The sequence below is a fragment of the Lethenteron reissneri genome, chromosome 6 (genome assembly GCF_015708825.2).
Source record: "Lethenteron reissneri isolate LAM-NWPU_2019-01 chromosome 6, ASM1570882v1, whole genome shotgun sequence".
NCBI classification, from domain to species: Eukaryota; Metazoa; Chordata; class Hyperoartia; order Petromyzontiformes; family Petromyzontidae; genus Lethenteron; species Lethenteron reissneri.
The window spans coordinates 2854567-2874589 of record NC_083784.1 but is presented as its reverse complement, the minus strand read 5'-3'; the positions used below and the strand labels follow the sequence as shown (position 1 = coordinate 2874589).

At 49.4% G+C, this 20023-nt stretch overlaps 1 protein-coding gene across 2 annotated transcripts in view; it reads left to right on the top strand.

Annotated features, from left to right (window-relative positions):
- The window catches only part of LOC133353652 (actin remodeling regulator NHS-like), a 120407-nt gene that overhangs the window by 79389 nt on the left and 20995 nt on the right, over positions 1–20023 (top strand). The window contains exons 1-4 of one of the 2 annotated variants that reach the window (XM_061570076.1): positions 4275–4401; positions 8859–9011; positions 13188–13276; positions 18091–18213. In XM_061570076.1, the coding sequence (XP_061426060.1) occupies positions 4374–4401; positions 8859–9011; positions 13188–13276; positions 18091–18213 (393 nt within the window). In that variant the 5' untranslated portion in view covers positions 4275–4373. Of the gene's footprint in view, positions 1–4274; positions 4402–8858; positions 9012–13187; positions 13277–18090; positions 18214–20023 lie in introns of those variants that run through there. The other variant, XM_061570067.1, reaches the window with a different exon arrangement.

Genomic DNA, 20023 nt, shown 5'->3' with positions numbered 1-20023 from the left:
CACTCCAACTACATCGATCACTCCAACCATACCGAGCATGTTGAACCACACCGGCCACACTCTTCGCTCTGACGGACTGCAACAATTGTGCCGATCACCTAGACCGCGGTGGCACGATCGCGGGGCTCGGCAAGCCGGGAGCCGCCAGCTCTCTCTCTCTCTCTCTCCCTCTTCATCCGGTAATCTCGTCAGCTGGCTTGTTTTAGCGAGCGGCGGTTTTTGGCCCGGCGCGCTACCATACATTCGCACATCAGGCAGGCCGAGTCTCGCCAGACATCGTTAGGCCCGGGTAATTAGTGCGACGTGAGTTTCGGCTGACTCTCCCCAGTGTGCCTTTTTATTTTACACCTCCCTAACTCCTCGCCCCGCAAGAGTTTCCTTTGTCGCGACGTTAAAAATATCTCTCGTTCGCCCGTGTCCTGCACGAATCATTTCGGGGGCATGTCTGCCCGGGAAAAGGAATTTATCTGCGATGACAGATAACCTTAACAATGTCACGTCAAAGAAAAAAAACGGAAATGCGTTGTGCTTGCCGGGATTTATCCCGTTCCTTGGAAGGTTTTTTTGTCTTCTCTCCCAAACCTCTTTTTTTTCTCGAGGGCAGCACTACGCAGCACAACGCATCCTAACATTTCAAAGCCACCGGTAATCTCGCCGGAACAACGGCGGCGAATCGTGCAAGACTTTATGTTTCACATTTCGGTAAAAGAACAAGAAAAAAAGCGCCCGTTTTAAAATGTACGAGTGAAGTCTCGCGGTCAAAAAACGCGTCTCTTTGAGATCGCTTTCGTCTTTCTTCGCTTTTCTTCAAAGGGCCACATGTTTACGTGGATTTCTTTTGGAGAGGGAAATTTAATATATATTTTTTGTTTGTTTGATATTTTTATTCGTTCCCAATTATTATTGAGATCCTGCAGCTGCAACTCTTTGCTGCCCGAGTTCAAAGTCCATGCTCAAGACTTCCCTTTTCTCCGCTGCCTATATTTGCCTCCTCTCTTTAAAATATTTAAAAGTACAAAGCATATGTGCGCCTCCTTTTACCCTCGATGCCCGCACCCCACTGCTGTAGCCAGTGTCTTGAGATGCGGTTGCGTTTTGCCGCTCTATAAATTCTAATTTAATTCTCATTGTAAACATCCTCCGTGGCGATATCATCTCTGCGGTTTTGTGTTTTCGGGTTGTTAGCGCGTGTTGTTCGGAGGTCATTTTTGTTGTTCCTCCTCAAACTCGGTTTGCTGAAGAAGCTTCCAGCACGCGGAGAGAAAAAAAAATTGCTGGAAAACAACGTGCCGAGCGACACGCGGCACAAACACGCCCGAGAGCTGTATGGCAGCGCAACCACGAACGGCCACGCTGCCCCTCTCATCGAACTGGCCCCCCCCACCGTTACTTGTCACCGCCGTGGCGTCACTCCCCGTTATCGCGGCGAGCGTGTGGCGGGCGCCGGCGCTCGATCCGGGCCTGGACGTTTCACCGGCGCCGAGCGGCGGGAAATCTTTTCGAGAGCGGCCATGCCATCGGTTGCAGACAGCGATGGCACGGCCGAGTCTGCGGGATTAGCGCTCCGCTGGACGGCGGAAGCCCCCTACGCTCTTGTCTCTCCCGCTCATCTCCTGTTTTGTTCCGAGTTCTTTGTTTGGCGAGCTGCGACGCGGGGCTCGCGGGATTATCCCCGGTGGCACTTCACGCTCCGCTTGTTTCCCTCGCCTGATGCTGCTGCTGCTGCGGCTGTTTTTTTTCGGGGCGATGGGAGGGCGGCGAGAAGAGCCGATTTTTTGGCCGCGGGATTATCGTTCCCGAATCGCCGCTCGCTCTGCCGCGCTCTCGGGACGCCCGGCGTCGGCGTCGGCGTCGGCGCCCACCGTTGCCGAAGTTTTGCCGGAAAGAGCGGCGCGCGGCTTTACCCCGTGACGTGCCTGGCCTGGAATGCACCCGCTCGCATGCGGCAGATTAAATCGCTTTTAATTAACGCTCGCCCGCCACTCGGCTTTAAAAAGGAAAAAGCACGAGAGCTCCCGAGCTTGAAAAAAGAACCGAGAAAGCGCGTGACTGTCAGGCCCGCGCCCCCTGGGTGCTGGATGCAAGCTCAGAAAGACACGTGACCGCCGTCAAAGCAACAGCATAACAAATGCGGTCGTTGCTTGGATGTGGCCGCGGCGTACCGGGTCAGCGCACCGGACCTGCGATCCGAGCGACGCTACTTCGTTGCAGCTGGCCTCTGTTCACCCGGCAGTGTAAATGGGTGCCCCACGGACGGTTTATTGCCAGGTCGCGTGTGGTGTGTGTATGTATGTTGAACTTCAATTTCGATTTAAAGCTTTCGTGACTGCAGGGATTCATCTTCTTGGTTCTTTTGGTGAAGTCACGTAGAATGGAAATAATAAAATAATAAAAAATAAAACATAATAAAATAATTCTCACGACGTTTCGGCCACAACGCAAGCAGCCGACCTCAGGTGGAGAACAGGTTTGTTCTCCACCGGTTTTCCACCTGAGGACGGCTGCTTGCGTTGTGGCCGAAACGTCGTGAGAATTATTTTATTATGTTTTATTTTTATTATTTCATTATTTCCATTCTATGTTGAACTTGTAATTGGAGATGCTGCGGTGAAGTATGGGTACTCTCACCTCTTCCAAGACGTCTGGCCAGCGTGGAATAGTAGAACAAAATATCCTCAAAGAGGGGGTTTTAGAGCTCACATTAGTATCGGTAGATGCCTTTCCGCCAGCAGTTATATAAGTAAAGAATTGCAGGGCTGCACCTTTACTGTTCACCTAAGTGTACCTGACTTGCTTGTGGCATCCTGTGATGCAAATTCAGTTTTGAAGGCTGTGTTGATGTTTCAAGGCTCTGGGAGAATCATTGTGGACCCCAGAGGCCCTCTGATGAAGGGCGCTCACTGGGGTTGCCACCTATGGTGGGTACAACAACCAAAAATCCCAAGGACATTTCATGGAGAATATCTCACAATCCAGAGGGGAATAACTACCATTAAATGTATTGTCTTGAGTTGTGTCTCATTTACGCAGCCGACAAAACGTGGGGATTTTAATGTGCTGGGAAGACTTGCAGATTCACTAGGACAGCAGCTAACTCTAAAAGGTTTTTTTTCCCCTAGGACAACCAAGACACGTGACAACCCTGGTTCACACTGAAATCCCTCCCTATGTCCGTGTGGCTTCTCCACACAAACCATTGTCTCCATCCTATCCCGCTCCGAGCGAGCCAACACATTTTTTTCCTCCCCCCCCCCCCCCCCCATCATTAAAAAATGTCGCTTACAACCCCATTTTTTTTGGTGACGAAATGTATTTATTTCGGGCTGAATTTGCGAATGCTTTTTGTTAAAATTATTCATCGCTCGAAAAAAAAATGCGCCCATTCACAACGCTTTATCCGCATCGCTGCAGAATTCCCCAACACCGCGGTTTTGTGAGCTCGGCTCGGCACCGCGTGGCACAGGCGGCGCGTTCGAGCGTGGCCCCAGCTCTCCACCAAATATAAAAAAATAATTAAACTCTGCCTCTTTCTCCATTCCCCCCCCCCTCGCACAAGGCGTTAAGCAATCTAAGCAAAAAACGTCGAGCCCAAATGAGCTCAAGTCGGTCTGAATTAATTCATGAAAAAATGATCAAACAATTTCACATCCTGTTCGAATATATACTCAGCTAGGCGACGTAAAAAAGCCAATTCGATGTCTCGCAATCGACCTTGTGTGCATCTCAACTCACTGCATCGCAGTGTTTGTCTATATTCCTCTCATCTCACTGCATCTATTTGCGTCCAAGAGAAGAGATCGTATACACGATCTCTTCTCTTGTCACCTCCACTAGGATTTTGTAAATTGAAATTGAGCGATTTGGGGAGGGGGGGGCCGAAAGGTAATATCTGCTAAAGTCCAGGCACCACCATTGCCCCCCGCCCAACCTGTCCCCCACCCCCCCAAACTCTTGAGGCTGCCCAAACAAAACTCCGCGGTTCCTTCCCAAAACAACCGCCGATTTTACTGAAAATATATTCCTCGTTATCCCTCCCCAGCTGCCCCCCTCCCCACCCAGTGTGGGGAAAGGTCGCAGGTAATGATGCGGGAGGTCGGGGAAAGAGAGAGAGAGCGAGAGCGGGCGGGCGGGCGGGTGAGAGTGGCGGATTAAGTCCCCGTTATGAATGGTACGGCCCTGTCGGTCGTGCCGAGTGCAGATCTCAGAAAAGTCCTTTCCCTGCACCACTGTACGTACAGTGCTGCACAGATGCGTCCGCGGTGAGAGGTGGCGGTTGCGGCTGCTGCTTTGCCACTCGTCGGAGGATTTCGCCGTGGCGGCGGCGGCGGTGGCGGTGGCGGTGGTCGCGTTGGGATGTGGCATGGGATCCCAAAATGAGACGTGCAGGCACGGTGACCGATCGTAAGTGCCTTATCGATTCGTCGTTGTTTTCATCGAAAGAGGGCGAGATATTTGGGTTGGCTTTGCGGCGGTGTCATAAGTTGCTCTGGTTTTAGGTAGCCTCGTCCTCGCGAACTCATTCGTGAGGATGGGCAGGAACTCTTCCGCTGACGGTCTGTAAGAGGGCATGTGCGCGCGTGCATTGTTCACAATGCAGTTTTTGGATTAATGCGGCATCTGAATCGGAACTCGTTGAGATTTTATTTTCCAATGTATTTCAAGTGCAATCGGTACCCATTTATACAATTAAATCTGTCTTGCGCAATAGACTTCTGATGGATAAGTAAATAAAACCAGGCAAGGAGGAAATGTATGCATTCAAATTTAGTCGTAATTGTACACATACATTCTGTGAAAATATCAATGCATCTATATTTTTATTGGGGCTATAATGCAGTATATGTTGAAAATAAGAGATTACCACCATTCATTCTCTACCAAATTTAATCTGCTCGCAAACCTAATCCCCAAAACCGGTGAGATTTGTTGATGTTGTTGTAATATTCCACTTCAGAGGTGGCCCATAATTTCAGTCACGGCATTGACTTAAGGCCATTTCCCTCTCGTGTTGGCAGTTGTTGCGGCGAGTTGTAGATCACGATGCGCATGCGTCTGTTAGTTAACTTCTTTCGCACATTACATGGCCAACCGTGCCAATGTAATGTGTATGTTGAACTTCTTTCACACCGTACGTAGCCAATCGTGATCATGTGTGTCTTGACACTCTTTCGCAGCGTACGTAGCGTACGTAGCTAACCATGATAATCTGCGTATGTACGTTGAACATAGCCAGCTGTGATCATTGGAGGTACGGGGGATAGGAGGTGGCAGTAGTGCAGTGCGCAAGGAAAATAATAAACACAGAGCTCCGTTGGACGGAATCTCTGTCCCGCAGATGTTGCTTAGGCCAGGAGCTCGGTGTGCCATGTGCGTTTTTGGCACAACTCCCAGGCAGGTGAGGGTTTCTCAGGACATCTTGAGGTCACGCGGTCCATAGAGAGCTGCCTAAAACAAAATAAATTTTTTTAAACCAGCGGGCAGATACGTACGGAACCAAAAAAAAAACGACAGACGACTGAAAATCTGTCGTGGATTCAATTACAGGGGGGTTTGGTGGGCGGTGGCTGAAGTTTCGGAAAGAGGTGGGAAAAATAAGACGGTGTAGATTACAGGGTCTGTATCCCAATTTTATTTCTGACATCAAGAGCCAATTTGCTCGGCGGCACAACACATCCGTCATCGTCTTCATTATCGGGATCTGCGTGACAACTTGGGGGGGGGGGGGCGGATGATCGTTCGTAGGAAACATTAGTGCGCTTCGCGAGATCAAGCGCGGAACGGCGCTGGTGATGGTGGCGGTGGGAAGAAAGGTGGAAATATCTGCATTTAAAAAAAGACGTCATCACCTGTCTCCTTCGTTGACCGATAAAAAAAAACCCAAAACGAAATTCAACCGCACGGCTTTAAATCTCGGCAGCGTAGCAACTCCTGTTGAGTGCGATCTTTGAGGCCGGAGTGGCGGGTGAATGTACGGGCGGCGGAGGGAGATCAGCACCGGGAGGAGGGCAGTGCGGTCGTGTTTGAAGGCAACCACCGAGCATTGTTCGGTGGATAAATGGTTCGCCGTCATTGTTACGCCCGGCTTAACGCGCATACATCTCCCCAGCGTGACCTTTCATTGATTATTTATTTATTCCCTTCCCCCCCCACACAACCCACTCCACCTCCACCCGAAACCCTTAGTGAGATATATTTAATCTTGATTTGAGATAGATTTCATGACAAAGATGCGCACCGCTTGTTCAAAAGCTCACGGGGCCTCGCACGTAACGCAAAACCACCAGTGCAGAAGAACTGCATTGTGGTATGTTAAAATCTAGTCGTCCTCAGTTGCCCTGCGCGAACATTTCCGCTTTGCCCTGCGTTTGTTTTCACTTCATTTACAGACCCGAACCCTTGAAGAAGGCAAAACTTAATGCGACGTAATTCCGCAAAACAAAACAAAATACCACGTAGCTTCGCGTGACCTTGAAACATAAAGGCAACGAAACACAATTTCGCGTAACGTGTTGCAGCTGTGCGATTGTCGGTACGCACGCAAACACGCGTGTTCCACCGCGGGGGGGGGGGGGGGGAACGGTGGCGCAGCAGTTAGCGCACCGCGCTACGAACCCGCCTGGAACTTTAATTCAATTTGCCAGCAAATGGCTAACATCAGTAGCGAGTTGATAACAGAACTGGGGTTGGAGCTCCCTCCCCCCCTCGTTCGTCGTTCAGACTTGGCCTTCGGTGATTATCCGGCCACTTTTTGTAGAACATCAGCACTGGGAAGGCAGAGAGAGCTGATCGTGGGCAGTGTTGCAACGCTCTTCTCCTCATCTAAAATCAACGTGCGCTCGATGTATTTAGAGTATGTTTGGCTGCTGTAAATGTCCACACAATAAGGCACCTCACGTTGTGCTATCGGTCGTGGCCAGGTCGCTTCTGAAAAGAAAGCTAATAATTCACTCACTGGGCCTTACCTGGTAAAGGAAAAATCTTTAATTTCAAATTTTTATTTTTATTTTCTTACCTTCCCTATGCTTTGCACTCCTATCGTTTTTTTAAAATTTGCTGTTGTAACTTTCTGACCCCGTGCCCTTCCTGGACATCTATGATCTGTGAAAAAAAAAATATCTTCACAGCGCATCGGATTCCTCCTGCTGTACAAATACAGATTCAGATTCATGATATGTGCTCGCGAACGGCGATTGCGCCAACAGTCCACGGAGGCTGTGCGGGTGGGATTCGTCGTGGCCTCTGCTTTCGCCCACCGGCACTTGTGTCCTTGTATCGTATTCCCATCCCACCACTGTCAGCGACTGCGAATGTGATTACGGGTCACGGGGGGTGCGTGGGAGTAATTTTTTGCATTCAAATGTCTCGCGAAGCAATATCCATGATTACAGCTCTTGGGCGCGGAGTCGTGAAGTCACCCAGGTGTATTTATAAAGCGAGAGGCATGTGCGCATTACAGGGACCGACCCGACAGGTGATTGGGCTCATTAAAGCCCCCGGAAGATTACGGATTGGAGACGTCCGTCATGAAAGCAGAAACGGGGCGTTGGTGGCTAGCGAGTGATGTCAGTAACTGACGGTACCAATTAGTCTGTCTCCCGCAAGGAGATTTAATCTCACATCCCCTCCCATAACCTTCCCCCCCCCCCCGCCGCCCCTCCACGCCACCTCTTGTTCTCGAGTGACGGAGGAAGCCGTGGTGCGATGCTGAGCAGACTAAACTTGCAGTCCAGGGGTCGCCGGTTCAATTCCAACTCCCGGCGCGGCGGGACCGAGATGCGCGTGCGTGAATAGTGAATCATGAATCGTGAATAGCGAATAGTGCTTCAGGGTTATCAAATGTCCTTAAGGACAGCGCCACATTTGACGTCGTCATCGGTGGGATAAAACTGTTTAATAAGGACACGCAGACGGTTGTGACATGAAATCATGTGTGACATCAGCATTCCTGGACATTATCGCATGAGAAATTAAGCCCAGAGTATCTGCTTCTGCGAGTTCATTAACTATCCTGTTCTCACAGCTTGCTGCCCACGCTCTTGCGAGATACACATTTATATTCGCATACGCACAGCCTACAGACAAACATCATCAGAACAACGTCAACACAAACATCACAAACGTCGAGACGAGTCAACAAATAAACCCGTGCTTGGGGCCGGTGCATCCATCATGATGATTACGATGAGTTCGATCGATTTCCAATGATGGTGAGACAGTGATGATGATGATGATGAGAGTGATGAATATCATTATGACGATGTGAATGATGGCAATGATGGTGACGGTTATCGTGAAACAAGTGACAGTTGTGATACTGATGATTATGACAGTGATGTCGGTACTGTTGATCGTGGTGAAGTCGGTGATTCTATGAAATTTGCGATTCAGGATCATGATTGGATTCAAGAACCAATTCCTCTTTTGACCATCGGGGTGAATACAGAGGCCACGAGTGATCCCTAGAAGCCTCTCCTTGCATGCACGAAACCATCAATACGTTGCTTCTCAAACACATAATTAGATGTGTGTATCGTTCGCTTGAAATAGTGAAATATTTTTTATTCTAATTTGTTTACCGTGAGCCTGAGAAAGAATTTAGATACATAATTTAATTAATGCATCAATATGGCCCCAGATGATAGTGACGATAGTGAAAATGATGATAGTTTGATGATGATGAATACGAGGATGATGATCATGGTAATGATGACTGTAATGGCGACTACGATGTTACCCACCACACCGACGACGATGATGATGCCGAAGATGACATCGATGTTGACGTCACCAGCGATGGCCAAATTAACCTGCGCGCATCTCTATCCACCCCCTCCTCCTCCCTCCCTCTCTCCCACCAGCCGTGTCCACCCTGCAGGATGAGAGCCGGAGGACGGATCACTTCCGGACGACTCGCGCCGTCAAGACCAACGCGCTGGTGCCGTCGACGCGTCCACGCTGCGTGGACGAGCTCTGGCAGAGCGCGGCGGAGAAGCCCAGAGCGGAGCGCCACGGTGAGGCCCTGCACCGTAGACCCCGTTCGCCGTTTGCCCGACCATTCTCCCTCCCCTCGACTCGTTCTTAACCCTTCGATTTAAAGCTTTCGTGACTGCAGGGATTCATCTTCTTGGTTCTTTCGGTAAAGTCGCGTAGAAGGGAAATTATAAAGTAATAAAAATAAAACATAATAAAATAATTCTCACGACGTTTCGGCCACAACGCAAGCAGCCGTCCTCAGGTGAAGAACAGATCTGTCGGAAAAACAGCGTCTGAATGAAAAAAAAAACCTGAGGACGGCTGCCTGCGTTGTGGCCGAAACGTCGTGAGAATTGTATTTTATTATGTTTTATTTTTATTATTTTATTATTTCCCTTCTACGTGACTTTACCGAAAGAACCAAGAAGATCGTTCTTAACCCCTTTCCCACTGGCATGTCCTGTTTTGCGCTCAGTGGACCAAACATAAATATGTATATAAACAAAATAAAATCATTTTGATTGACATGCGACAATCACTCTTTGCAGGGCTTCTTATTCTCCTCCTCCTACTTCTTCTTACGGTTGATGATGATGATGAAGTAGAGCTATGATTTTACACCGAGCGTGGTTGAGCCATGCAATTGCGTCAGGAGTCGCGGAGTGGTGTAATCGCCGTGGTCCACAGTCGTGTTTGTGAATCGGACATCGAGTCACGATTTGTTCCACAGCCCTGTCCTGGGTGGTTACCACGGTCGCCGCACACGGGAGAGTTTTTCTTTTTCCTATTTGTGCGTCGTCATTTCCCCCCACCCCTCCCCGCGCACCTCCGATTTGCACGGTTGGCTACGTGGTGCACGAAAGAAATTCAACGTGCATGCATACGTCATCAATAATCATTCATTATCCACATCCACTGCTGCCATAGGTCGTGCGCGGACGCGGTTTAGCGGTTGCGGCCCCAGAAGCTTCGCGGAAGATCGAAGCCATTGGGTCTCCCACGAGGAGGTGTTTGCGGCTTCTCGCCTCGTCACACTGCAACGTCCAGTGTGGATACAGAGGCCTACAGAGAGGCTTCAGAAGTAGACACCACGGGTCGTTCCGTGACGCGAGGCGACCTCACACCGCTCGCTCGCTCGCTGCGAGAATTTGGAATTGGGAGGTTCTTGGTCTTGCGGCACGGTGCCGAGAGCGCCATCGCGAGACCATGGCGAGAGGGCTCCAACGAGCTGCACGCACCAAAGAACTTTGACCCCGTGCCCAGCTAAACGTTCTGGAGGGAGCGAGTTGCCATTCGAATGTGCAGTGGGATAATTGTCTTTGTACGTGCGAGTCGTTGCGTGGGGAGCGGCAGCATAGCGATTAGCGTGCTGCGCTACGAACCCGGCGACCAGGGTTCGATTACCGCTCACGGCCAACACGGGTGACGATTATCTGTACTGGTCCTGGGCCTCCCCTAGGTTGACCCAGCCTTAAATGAGCAGTTTGTTCACCACGTCACCCCCTTTAGTGTGTCGTGTTGGCCTTCATAGGTGCTTGCTAAAAGCACTTCTGTTAAGGCTATGAGGGTATATTTTTGTTTGTTTTTGTATGAGTGTAGGTGTATGTGTGTTTAGATGTGAGTGTGTTTGTACAGGTGTGTGTGTGGGTGTCCGTGTGTATCATGAAATGGCAAAAATCCCCCGTATAGCAAATGCTGTAAGCGAGCGCTTATGAAGGGAGTGCTGACGTTTACACACCGCACCAGGTACTCATTTAAGGCCGAGTAAACCTCGTGAGAGGCCCAAGAACGGTTCAAATCGTCACCACTGTTATTGGTCGAGAATGGGAATCGAACGCGGGTCACCGGGGGTGTGCAGTTCGGTGTGCCACGCGCACAGAAATAGTTCTCGTTTCCCGCAAGCTCCCCACTGCCTGGCTTATGCTTCTATTTTTGCAATCCCTCTGCTCTGTGCTGTTTTACGACGAGGTTCGTCATAAAACCCACCCCAGGTTTGTTGGATGCCGCCGTGTCAACAGAGCAAGGTGCGCTGGCTGATTTGGGCCGAGATATGGCCCAAGCCAAACCCACCGAGCTGAATGCAAGCGGCCCTCTGCAATCAGAACGCTCTTTGTGTTTTTTTTATTTTCCCCAAGGGCAATTGTGCCGTTTATGTTTTCGAATCCCTGTTATGCGATAGGCGGTAGGTGCGGCATTGGGGATGGCTTTGATGACGGAGGGAATGCGTGTCGTGCGAGGCTGTGGTCACGTAAGGGGCCGTCCATAAATGACGTCACGCACCTGGGGGGGGGGGGGTCAGACATTTGTGACGATGTGTGACGAGAGGGGGGGGGGGGTGAGAAATGTGACGTCACCTCAAAATGCGCAACTTTAAATAAATATAGTCAACACGTTCTACTTAATTAAATATACTTTTAAATAAATATTTTCTCCTACAACATCAGAGTGCAGCGCCACATTAAATACGCACTACAATGACAATAGTTTAAAGCGATTTGAAGCATGTTTTATTTGGGGGGGGGGGCAGAGCTTTGTGACGTCATATTTGAGGGGGGGGGGTCTGACTTTTTGTGACGCCGTGTGACGAGGGGGGGGGGGTCAAAAATCGTCCAAAATCGCGTGACGTCATTTATGGACTGTCCCTAAAGGCGTTAGCGCGCTGCTCCTACTGAACCCGGCGACCCGAGTTTGTGAACTCTCCATCGGTTCTGGGCCAGCGTGGCAGAGCAAACAAACCCTGCACGATGGCCACGGCATGACGCAGGCCTTCATCCAGCAGTGGCTCGACCAGGGGTTATCATAACCGGTGGTTTCCGGGACACCTCTCCTAGGCCAACTCGCCGTGGCGTCTCAACGCCCTCGCTGGAGACCAACAAAAGGTGGCCGGATGTGCCACTGGCCATGCCGCTCCCGTTCACGCGCCGTTCCAACCCAAACAGGGGCTCGCTAACAGCAGCTGCCCCAGCGGCGGCCTATAAGAAGGCTGCACGGCGGGTCTCTGCGTGTGCACGCGTGGACTTTGCTTCGAACCGGCCACCTTGGGTCCGATTAGCAGCCATGGATTAGATCAGTGGCGAGTGACATCTGAACTGCTTCTGGGTCACCCCTGGGTTGACTTGGCCTCAAATGAGTACCTGGTGTGCTCTGTGAACATCATCACTGGGGAGACAAAGGCGGCTGGGTGTGGAGCTGGCCCTGACAATCTTTCGCAGCAGCACTTGCCCCAGAATTGTCTGAGGTTTTGTCTTGTTTACGTTTGCCTGTCTTTTGACCTGTGTCACCCGCTCAAACGAGCTCCTTTAATCTTCACTTCCTGAGTCCATCGCCTCAGTATCTCCCTTACTTAGCTCATCGTCACGATTTGGTAAGTCCACCTCCGCCAGGTCTGACATTCCGGAATCCAGCTTTGTCGGTGTACGCTGGAAATTTCCCTTCGGCACTCCACGTGACCTTAAAGTACGCTTAGCCTGTCACACGCAATCTGGTGATGTTGTTTACATATTCGTGTTATGGTCAACCCGCAATGTTCCTGAGTTTGATCATTTTGCCCTGTGGTCAATCTGGAGGTAAATCTGCCCAAGCCGATTTGCGCTGCAGGAAATTAAATATTTATTTTCGACTTATCGTAGATTTATGTTCGTGCGAAATTTTAATGTAATTGTATTCCTCGTGTGATGCTTTTGTTTTTTTTATTCCGATTGCTATTTTCTTCATTGCTGTCCTTTGTGTTTGTGTTTGTCGTTTTTGAAAATTATACTCGATCCTGGTCACGTGGCTTCTCACCTGGTGAAACAGAATCAACGTCAAACTTGAAACGAGGGGGGTTGGGGGTGGCAATTGGCAGCTGTTGTAGTTGTGATGTTGTTGGCGTGATGAACACGTGTGTATACACGTGTCATGTGCATGCGTGTGTGCGTGCTTGGGGAGTGGTCGTGTCGCAATTAGCGCACTGCACTTCGAACCCGGCGACCCGAGTTCGATTCCCGCTCATGGCCAACAGCAGTGATGATTATCTGAAACGGTCCTGGGCCTCCCCTAGGTTGACTCAGCCTCAAATGAATATCGGGTGCGGTGTGTGGTGCTGGCCACCCACCCCCTCGTGCGCCGTATCGGCCTTCATAGGTGCATCTCGCTAACAGCGATTGCCCCAACAGTCCATTAAGTCTATATGGGGGATCTTTATTTTGTTTGTGTGTGTGTGTGCGTGTGTACAGATCAGGACAGTGTAACGGGGAGTCAAGCGTCCACCGAGTCGCCCCGTGAATCCATTCGGGTCACACTGAGGGCTCCTCCGCCTTCGCCGGTAGGTTGAACTCGCCCCAGACTCCCACAGGCTGCGACATACAACATGAGATCGGGGATGTGCTGCTGATTTGAAAAGTCTGACAATCGTTTCGAGTTCTTAGGTTTTTTCGGTAAAGTCACGTAGGTTCCACCTGAAGACAGAAGCTTGTGTTGCCTCCGAAACGTCGTGATTTTTATTTTATTTTTATTTTATTTTACTTTTATTAATTTAAAATTTTTACCTACGTGACTTTACCGAAAAAACCTAAGAATATTAATCCTTGCAGTCACGAAAGCTTCAAATCTAGAATCGTTTCGAGATTTGAAATTTCAGACGATCCAAAAGAATGAAACGTTTCAGATCGATCTGAAAATTGTTCATTCACAGGATGTGACGTCACTTTCTCGAAGTCGCGTCCACGCTCTTCCATCGGAGAACACGAGACGATCGCGGCCGAGTGATTCTGAAGAGGGGTTATTGTCTGAAATGTCGCCCCAATGAGATGTATTTTTGTTCCATCGTAAGACCATGCGAATGATGAATGGGAGAGTGTCACTCTGAGTCGGCACAGCGAGCAGGACGCTTCCGCAGTGGTGCACCGATGAACGCGCTGGCTTTGCGATCCCGAGGCCGCCGGTTCGATTCCAACTCCCGGCGTGGCGGTTGAAACCGATGGAAGTTCATTTCGATTTAAAGCTTTCATGACTGCAGGGATTCATCTTCTTGGTTCTTTCGGTAAAGTCACGTAGAAGGGAAGTAATAAAATAATAAAACTAAAACATGATAAAATATAATTCTCACGACGTTTCGGCCACAACGCAAGCAGCCGTCCTCAGGTGAAGACAGAGCTGTCTGAAAGACAGCGCTCCAAGCTTGGAGCGCTGTCTTTCAGACAGCTCTGCTTGTGTTGTGGCCGAAACGTCGTGAGAATTTTATTATGTTTTACTATTATTATTCTATTATTTCCCTTCTACGTGACTTTACCGACAGAACCAAGAAGACGATGGAAGTTCATTAAATCCTTCCGCCTCCATCCCACCTCAGCAGCAGAAGTGGGTGCACCACAGTTAGTCGTCAAGCACATGAAGACATTTTGACTATTGGACGCAACTGGGATTATCTAATGCAAACGTCTTGGGTAATATCACGGAGATAAATCGAAGGCCGTTCATCCCCCGACGTCTTTGGGAAAGGACTTGGGCGCCTTTTTTGAGATTGTATCGGCAGGACGCACGTGGTGGGGTAAAGTCTCGTTACTCAAACCTCTTCTAAGACGTCTGGCCAGCGTGGAAGAGTAGGCCAAATACCCTCGAGGGGTTCACCAGAGCTCCTTTTTAGTGCGGATCCTTCCACCAGCAGCGGTATGAGCAAGCAATTGCAGGGCTGCACCTTTGCCTGCTACAATATACACAGTGAATTGTTGCTTTTTCAGTGACCATACAGCGGTTCTTTAAATTGAAATCGGAGCAATGAAAGGCATGATTTGTTATGCTCGCTGAGAGAGAGGGAAACTCCCAGACTCCAGGCTGGCTGGTGTATTTCCAGATGCGCGTGTTTACGTTTGAAGAAACATTTCTTCCCGTCTCGAGCGAAGTATTTCACATTTTCCGTCATCGCCCGACCCCCTCGTCTACGATTCAAAGCGCGCACGCTTCGCTCAACATTTCCGCAGCTTCGATGCGATCTCCAGATTGTTGATGATCACTTCATTACAACCACGAACTCCTTTAACCCAACGCACGAAAGGCACGAAAATGTTAAACATGTATACATAAACATACCTCCCATCTTCTTGGTTCTTTAGGTAAAGTCACGTAGAATGGAAATAAAAATAATAATAAAAAATTTTAACATAATCAAATAATTCTCACGACGTTTCGGCCACAACGCAAGCAGAAAGACAGCTTCAGAAGCTGTCTTTCTGCTTGCGTTGTGGCCTGTCTTTCTGACAGACCTGTTCTTCACCTGAGGACAGCTGCTTGCGTTGTGGCCGAAACGTCGTGAGAATTATTTTATTATGTTTTATTATTTTATTATTTTATTATTTCCATTCTACGTGACTTTATCGAAAGAACCAAGAAGATGAATCCCTGCAGTCACGAAAGCTTTAAATCGAAACATACCTCCCATGTCTCCATATTCTGGACACACGTGTTGTGTGTAAAACATTACCCATAATGCACCAGGGTTGCAGCCGCAACTGTGGATGTTGAGGGCGACTGGCGAGGGAATGGTCCCCGTGGTTAACGGGGAGATCACAGACGGTGTCCGTGATGTTGCTCCCCCCCCCACCTGATCACAGATAAGAGGAGTTCACTGCAGTATTTGACATGAAATCTGTTTAACACGCAGGCTTTCGCGACCGATGTCATCCATAATAGAGGTTTTTTGGTGGGTTAGTTCGCGTAAATATAAATGTGTCGTTAAACCCGCCACCACCCGACACAGCCAATTAGTAACCGACACAGCCAATTAATAACCTTACGACAGTAAAACCTTGGATTGCGAGTTACTTGGTCTGCGAGTGTTTTGCAAGACGAGCTAAATTTTAAAATAAATATTAATTTGATAAACGAGCGAGGTCTTGCAATACGAGTAGTACGTGTATACGCTTTGTCTGCCGAGTGTCACGTGATCACAACTGATATACGAGTGCTTTGGATTACAAACACGTTTCAGGAACAAATTATGCTCGCAATCCAAGGTTTTACTGTAATTGGTTGTGTCGGGTGGTGGAGGGTTTAAGCGACACATTTAGATTCATGCGATCTATCCCAAAGAACCTCTTATTAGATACATGAAATCTTTACAGTACAACTCTCTCCCGGTCTGTGTGCCATGTCCTTTCTGAAAGATGTCTGCGATCATGACCTTGTCTTCCAGTCATCCCTGTCCATGATATTGACTCAAGATATTCCTTCCAGTCGCATCCAATTGTTAAATGTGGTTATGTTGCTTAATTTGCTGTCTTGTACCGATCATGATTCCCGGTCAAGATCACATTTATATTCGCTCTCGCCTTCTCTTCCCATATCCAAGAAAGCTAACATTGCCTTTCTCTCATTATTCTCATTAATATTCTGGTTGTGCACCCTCCTATCTGAAATACATGCAAGTTTACTCATCTCGTCCTTAAACCACATTTCCGTTGCTTCTACGTTGCTTGTAGGGTGTTTGCATTTGTCCAGCTTTCCATACAACTATTATACTGGCTAATGATTCCATACCGAGCCCAACCATCCATGCGTTGCTGTTTATTGAAATGTTCTGTCTTTGGAATATCGGCATTTGTATCGCCTTGCTCAACGGAGAAAGACACGGGTCTCAAAAATGCCAGAATTTTTTGTCCAAAATGTTGTGGATGTCTCTCAGCGACAGAAAGACAAATTGTAAGGGGTGTCCGGATCCCCACAGTGGCCATGACAATGATCATATGATGTGTCTCACGATCTGTGATGTCATAATATGTACACATCTCACCCGACTGCACCATTCAACTCTAGTTTATGATGCCCACTCTATTACGCTTCTTTCAGAATTATTTCAATGCATGCTTCTTTTTAAAAAATCCTTTATATTAAGTTCACTTGCTTGCTTGCTTGCGCGCTTACGACCGTGCAAATCTTTCGGTCGTTTTTTAACCCACTTCCCGTCATCCAATCGAGCTGACATTTTGCACACAGACTCGTTGTGCGTGACAATTTATTTTCGTGAAAAAATTTATCCAAAATGTTACACTTTTTAGCAAAAAATAAATTATATTTAATTACCAATTGCTTAATGGTGGCAGGCAATCATCTGACCCATAGGTGGCAGCCATCTCAAGCCAGAGGACGAGAGGACTCTAGCCGCCACGCATATAAAGGATTTATAGTGAAAAACTTTGTTTTTACGGGTTAATTTTTTCTTCTTCATATGGACGCGTCTAATGATCCCAACTCGGACTCGCTTTGCTTTAAGGGACATCGCAACATGATGGTGCAATCCGTCTCGCAGCAGTGCCATATTTCGGTTGGCAGCGGGGGTGGGGGAGGGGGGGCCCAGGGCATTATTTTTTATGGCGCAGTCGTCACATTGAAAGGAACGGACATGCCGAGGAGGCGTGCATGCGATGCCCTCCTCATTACGCTTGCCCTTGTGGGCGGCCTATCTCGTTCGCGACGGAAGGCGCGGCCGCGAAGGGATGAAGCACCGCACCATTAGAGCGATGTTCCAGCGGCCGCGGTGATGTCATGCGCGCTTATCCGTCAGCACCGCTCATCTTCTGCCAGTAGGAGGCCGACGTGGCCTTGAGAAAGGTGTGAATTCGAGAATGTCTAATGAGCGATAAAAAAAAAAACGTAACATGACATTTTTTTTTTCATTGCACCGTCGCATTTGGCGATCGAGTTTGCGGCGAAGCGACGTGTGTTCATTGTTAAAGCAAAAATATTTTTACGCTTAAATTGTTATTTTAAAAAAATGTAATTGTGATTGTGGTGACCATTTGTAATGTAGCGAACCGAACGGGTGTTTTTTTTTACACTAGACAATCTCAATCTAGCATTTCATGAAGACATTATGACGATTAGAATTTTTGTATGAAACGAAGAGAATTAATTTTCAGTAGCCGCGCACGGAGAAGGTAGACCTCACGAATGGCCAAACAAAACGAGCGAGCGAGCAAGCGAATGAATGAACGAACCAAGGAATGAATGAATGCGCAAGACACCGATGACAGTGGACATCACTGCGGGATTACATCACGCTCACTGGGTCCATCTGCGTCTTCTGGGCCACTGACGCGCGCTGGCATTGATCCACCGTTTCCCCGCGCGTGTGCCACCATTAAGGCTGTGAGCTCCGGCAGTGCTGCTGCTGCTGGCGGCGGTGGTGGTGGCAGCGGTGGCGACGGCGGCAGCCGCCACGTGACGGAACGGAGCGGGTGCTGTAGCGTCACTCCCTGGAGCCCCAAGGTAAGACGCTGTCCCTCGCCCAAGTTTTGGCGGCCCGATGAAATCCGCCCGGAGAGAAATCGTCGGCGGGATTTAATCGCGATCGCGACGCTTGGCGGTGTCGTGCGAGGATCGTGCGGTCGGTTTTTACGCACGCGCGTTTTTGTGTTGTGTGTGTGCGCGTTGGGCGGTAAGGCACGCCAGGCCTGGCTGCTGCTGTTGTGCAGTATTACAAATCCACGCTACAGTCACTCGGTGGCTTTCGCTTGTGGCTCGCTGCTCTGCTTAAGCATTTCGGAACCTTGCGATATCCGTAGCAGCCAGCGCAATGGATTTATCTACAGAAATACGTACCGTGCATTGGTTTAAAAACGCAACAACAACAAAAATCTACGCGAGCAAAATTGTCAGCTGTAGCACAAAAAAACGGGGGGGTGGATTTTTGTAAAACATTTTTTTTTAAAAGCAGGCTGCAAACGAGGCCGGAGTCATCGGGGTGGGGAGTGTTTCGCGGTCGTTGAGAGTCGGCCCACGTCCCCCGTGGCGGGGGGGGGGGGGCTCTGGCTTTGTGAAGCGATCTTTGGCAGGAAAGCCAATCGCGCATCGAGACAGAAAAGGCCTTTGTGTGCGTCGTCCGTCAATTCGGGTGCTACCAAGGAGAGAGAGAGGGGGGGATGGAGCAGTTGTGGAGGGTGGTGGCGGGCGGGGAGGGGGCGAAGGGAGGGAGGAGGGTGGAAGCAGAGATGGAAGCGTAAAGGGGAGGATGGGGGCTTCCAGAACTGTGCTGGCTAGGCAGGGAGGCTAGGGTCTCCCAGGGTAACCGATTAATATACCCGGTGCAGCATACAAAACAAAGCTGCCACTTCTTTTTTTTCAACCCTCGTTCGTTCGCGAGATGAAACGCTGCCAGCCACGAGAGAGAGACGGTGGTTCAGCGATGTTATCACCCTCTCGTGCGTTACTGCCATTCTGCCGTTCCCGTTTGATGGGCCGAGTTTTTTTTTTGCTCCCTTCTCCCCCCAGTTGCGATGTCGCTCATAGTAAAGCGGGTGCGTAGGCAGTGAAGAGCGGAGATTGAACCTCCTTTTTCCTCCTTCAGCGGCGCAAGGTGCAGGACGGACGCAGGACGGAGGACACTGTGATCTCTAAGGGTCAAAGGGCACAGCGACCAATATTTACCACGTGCAATGTTACATTTTTTAAGCGATAATGCGTGCACCCTCCGGAGGGACCCTTCGGAGCTCTGTCTAGTGGAGGGCCTTCCGCCAGCAGTGGCGTGAACAAGCAGTTGCAGGCCCGTGCCTTTAACTTTTACCTATAGCAAGGGCATTTTTTTTGTGACAGTTGTACAAATGCTTATAACGCCAGAAGAAAAAAAAGAGCTCCCACTTTTAGAACGGTGTTCATAAAATATTACTGCGCCGAGGTGCATCCGCTCATATATTATAATCAAATTACATTATTCATGAGGTTTTTTTTTCTTTCTTTTACGCTGCCGTGTTGACTGTAGCATCGCGGGTGACGCCATTTAGGGATGTGGCTTCTCCGTCGCGCAGCGGGCAGGGCGGGGGGGGGGAACTGCCTCTTCACGACATGGCTTTCTCTCGACGTGCGGAGCCGCGACTCTGCCGCCGGTTAATTTCTGCGAGGGAGGTGATGGAGGGGTTGGAGGGAAAGAGAAAAATTCCGTACTTGGCGGGGCGGAATTGTGCTTGATTGCCTTTGCGGTAGTCCTTGAGAGGCTCAGCCGTGCTCTTTTTGGCCAAGTGGGGTTGTTTGGGGCCACGGTCCCATTTTAGATGTGGCTTTATAAACGCCCTGCTGTGCGAAC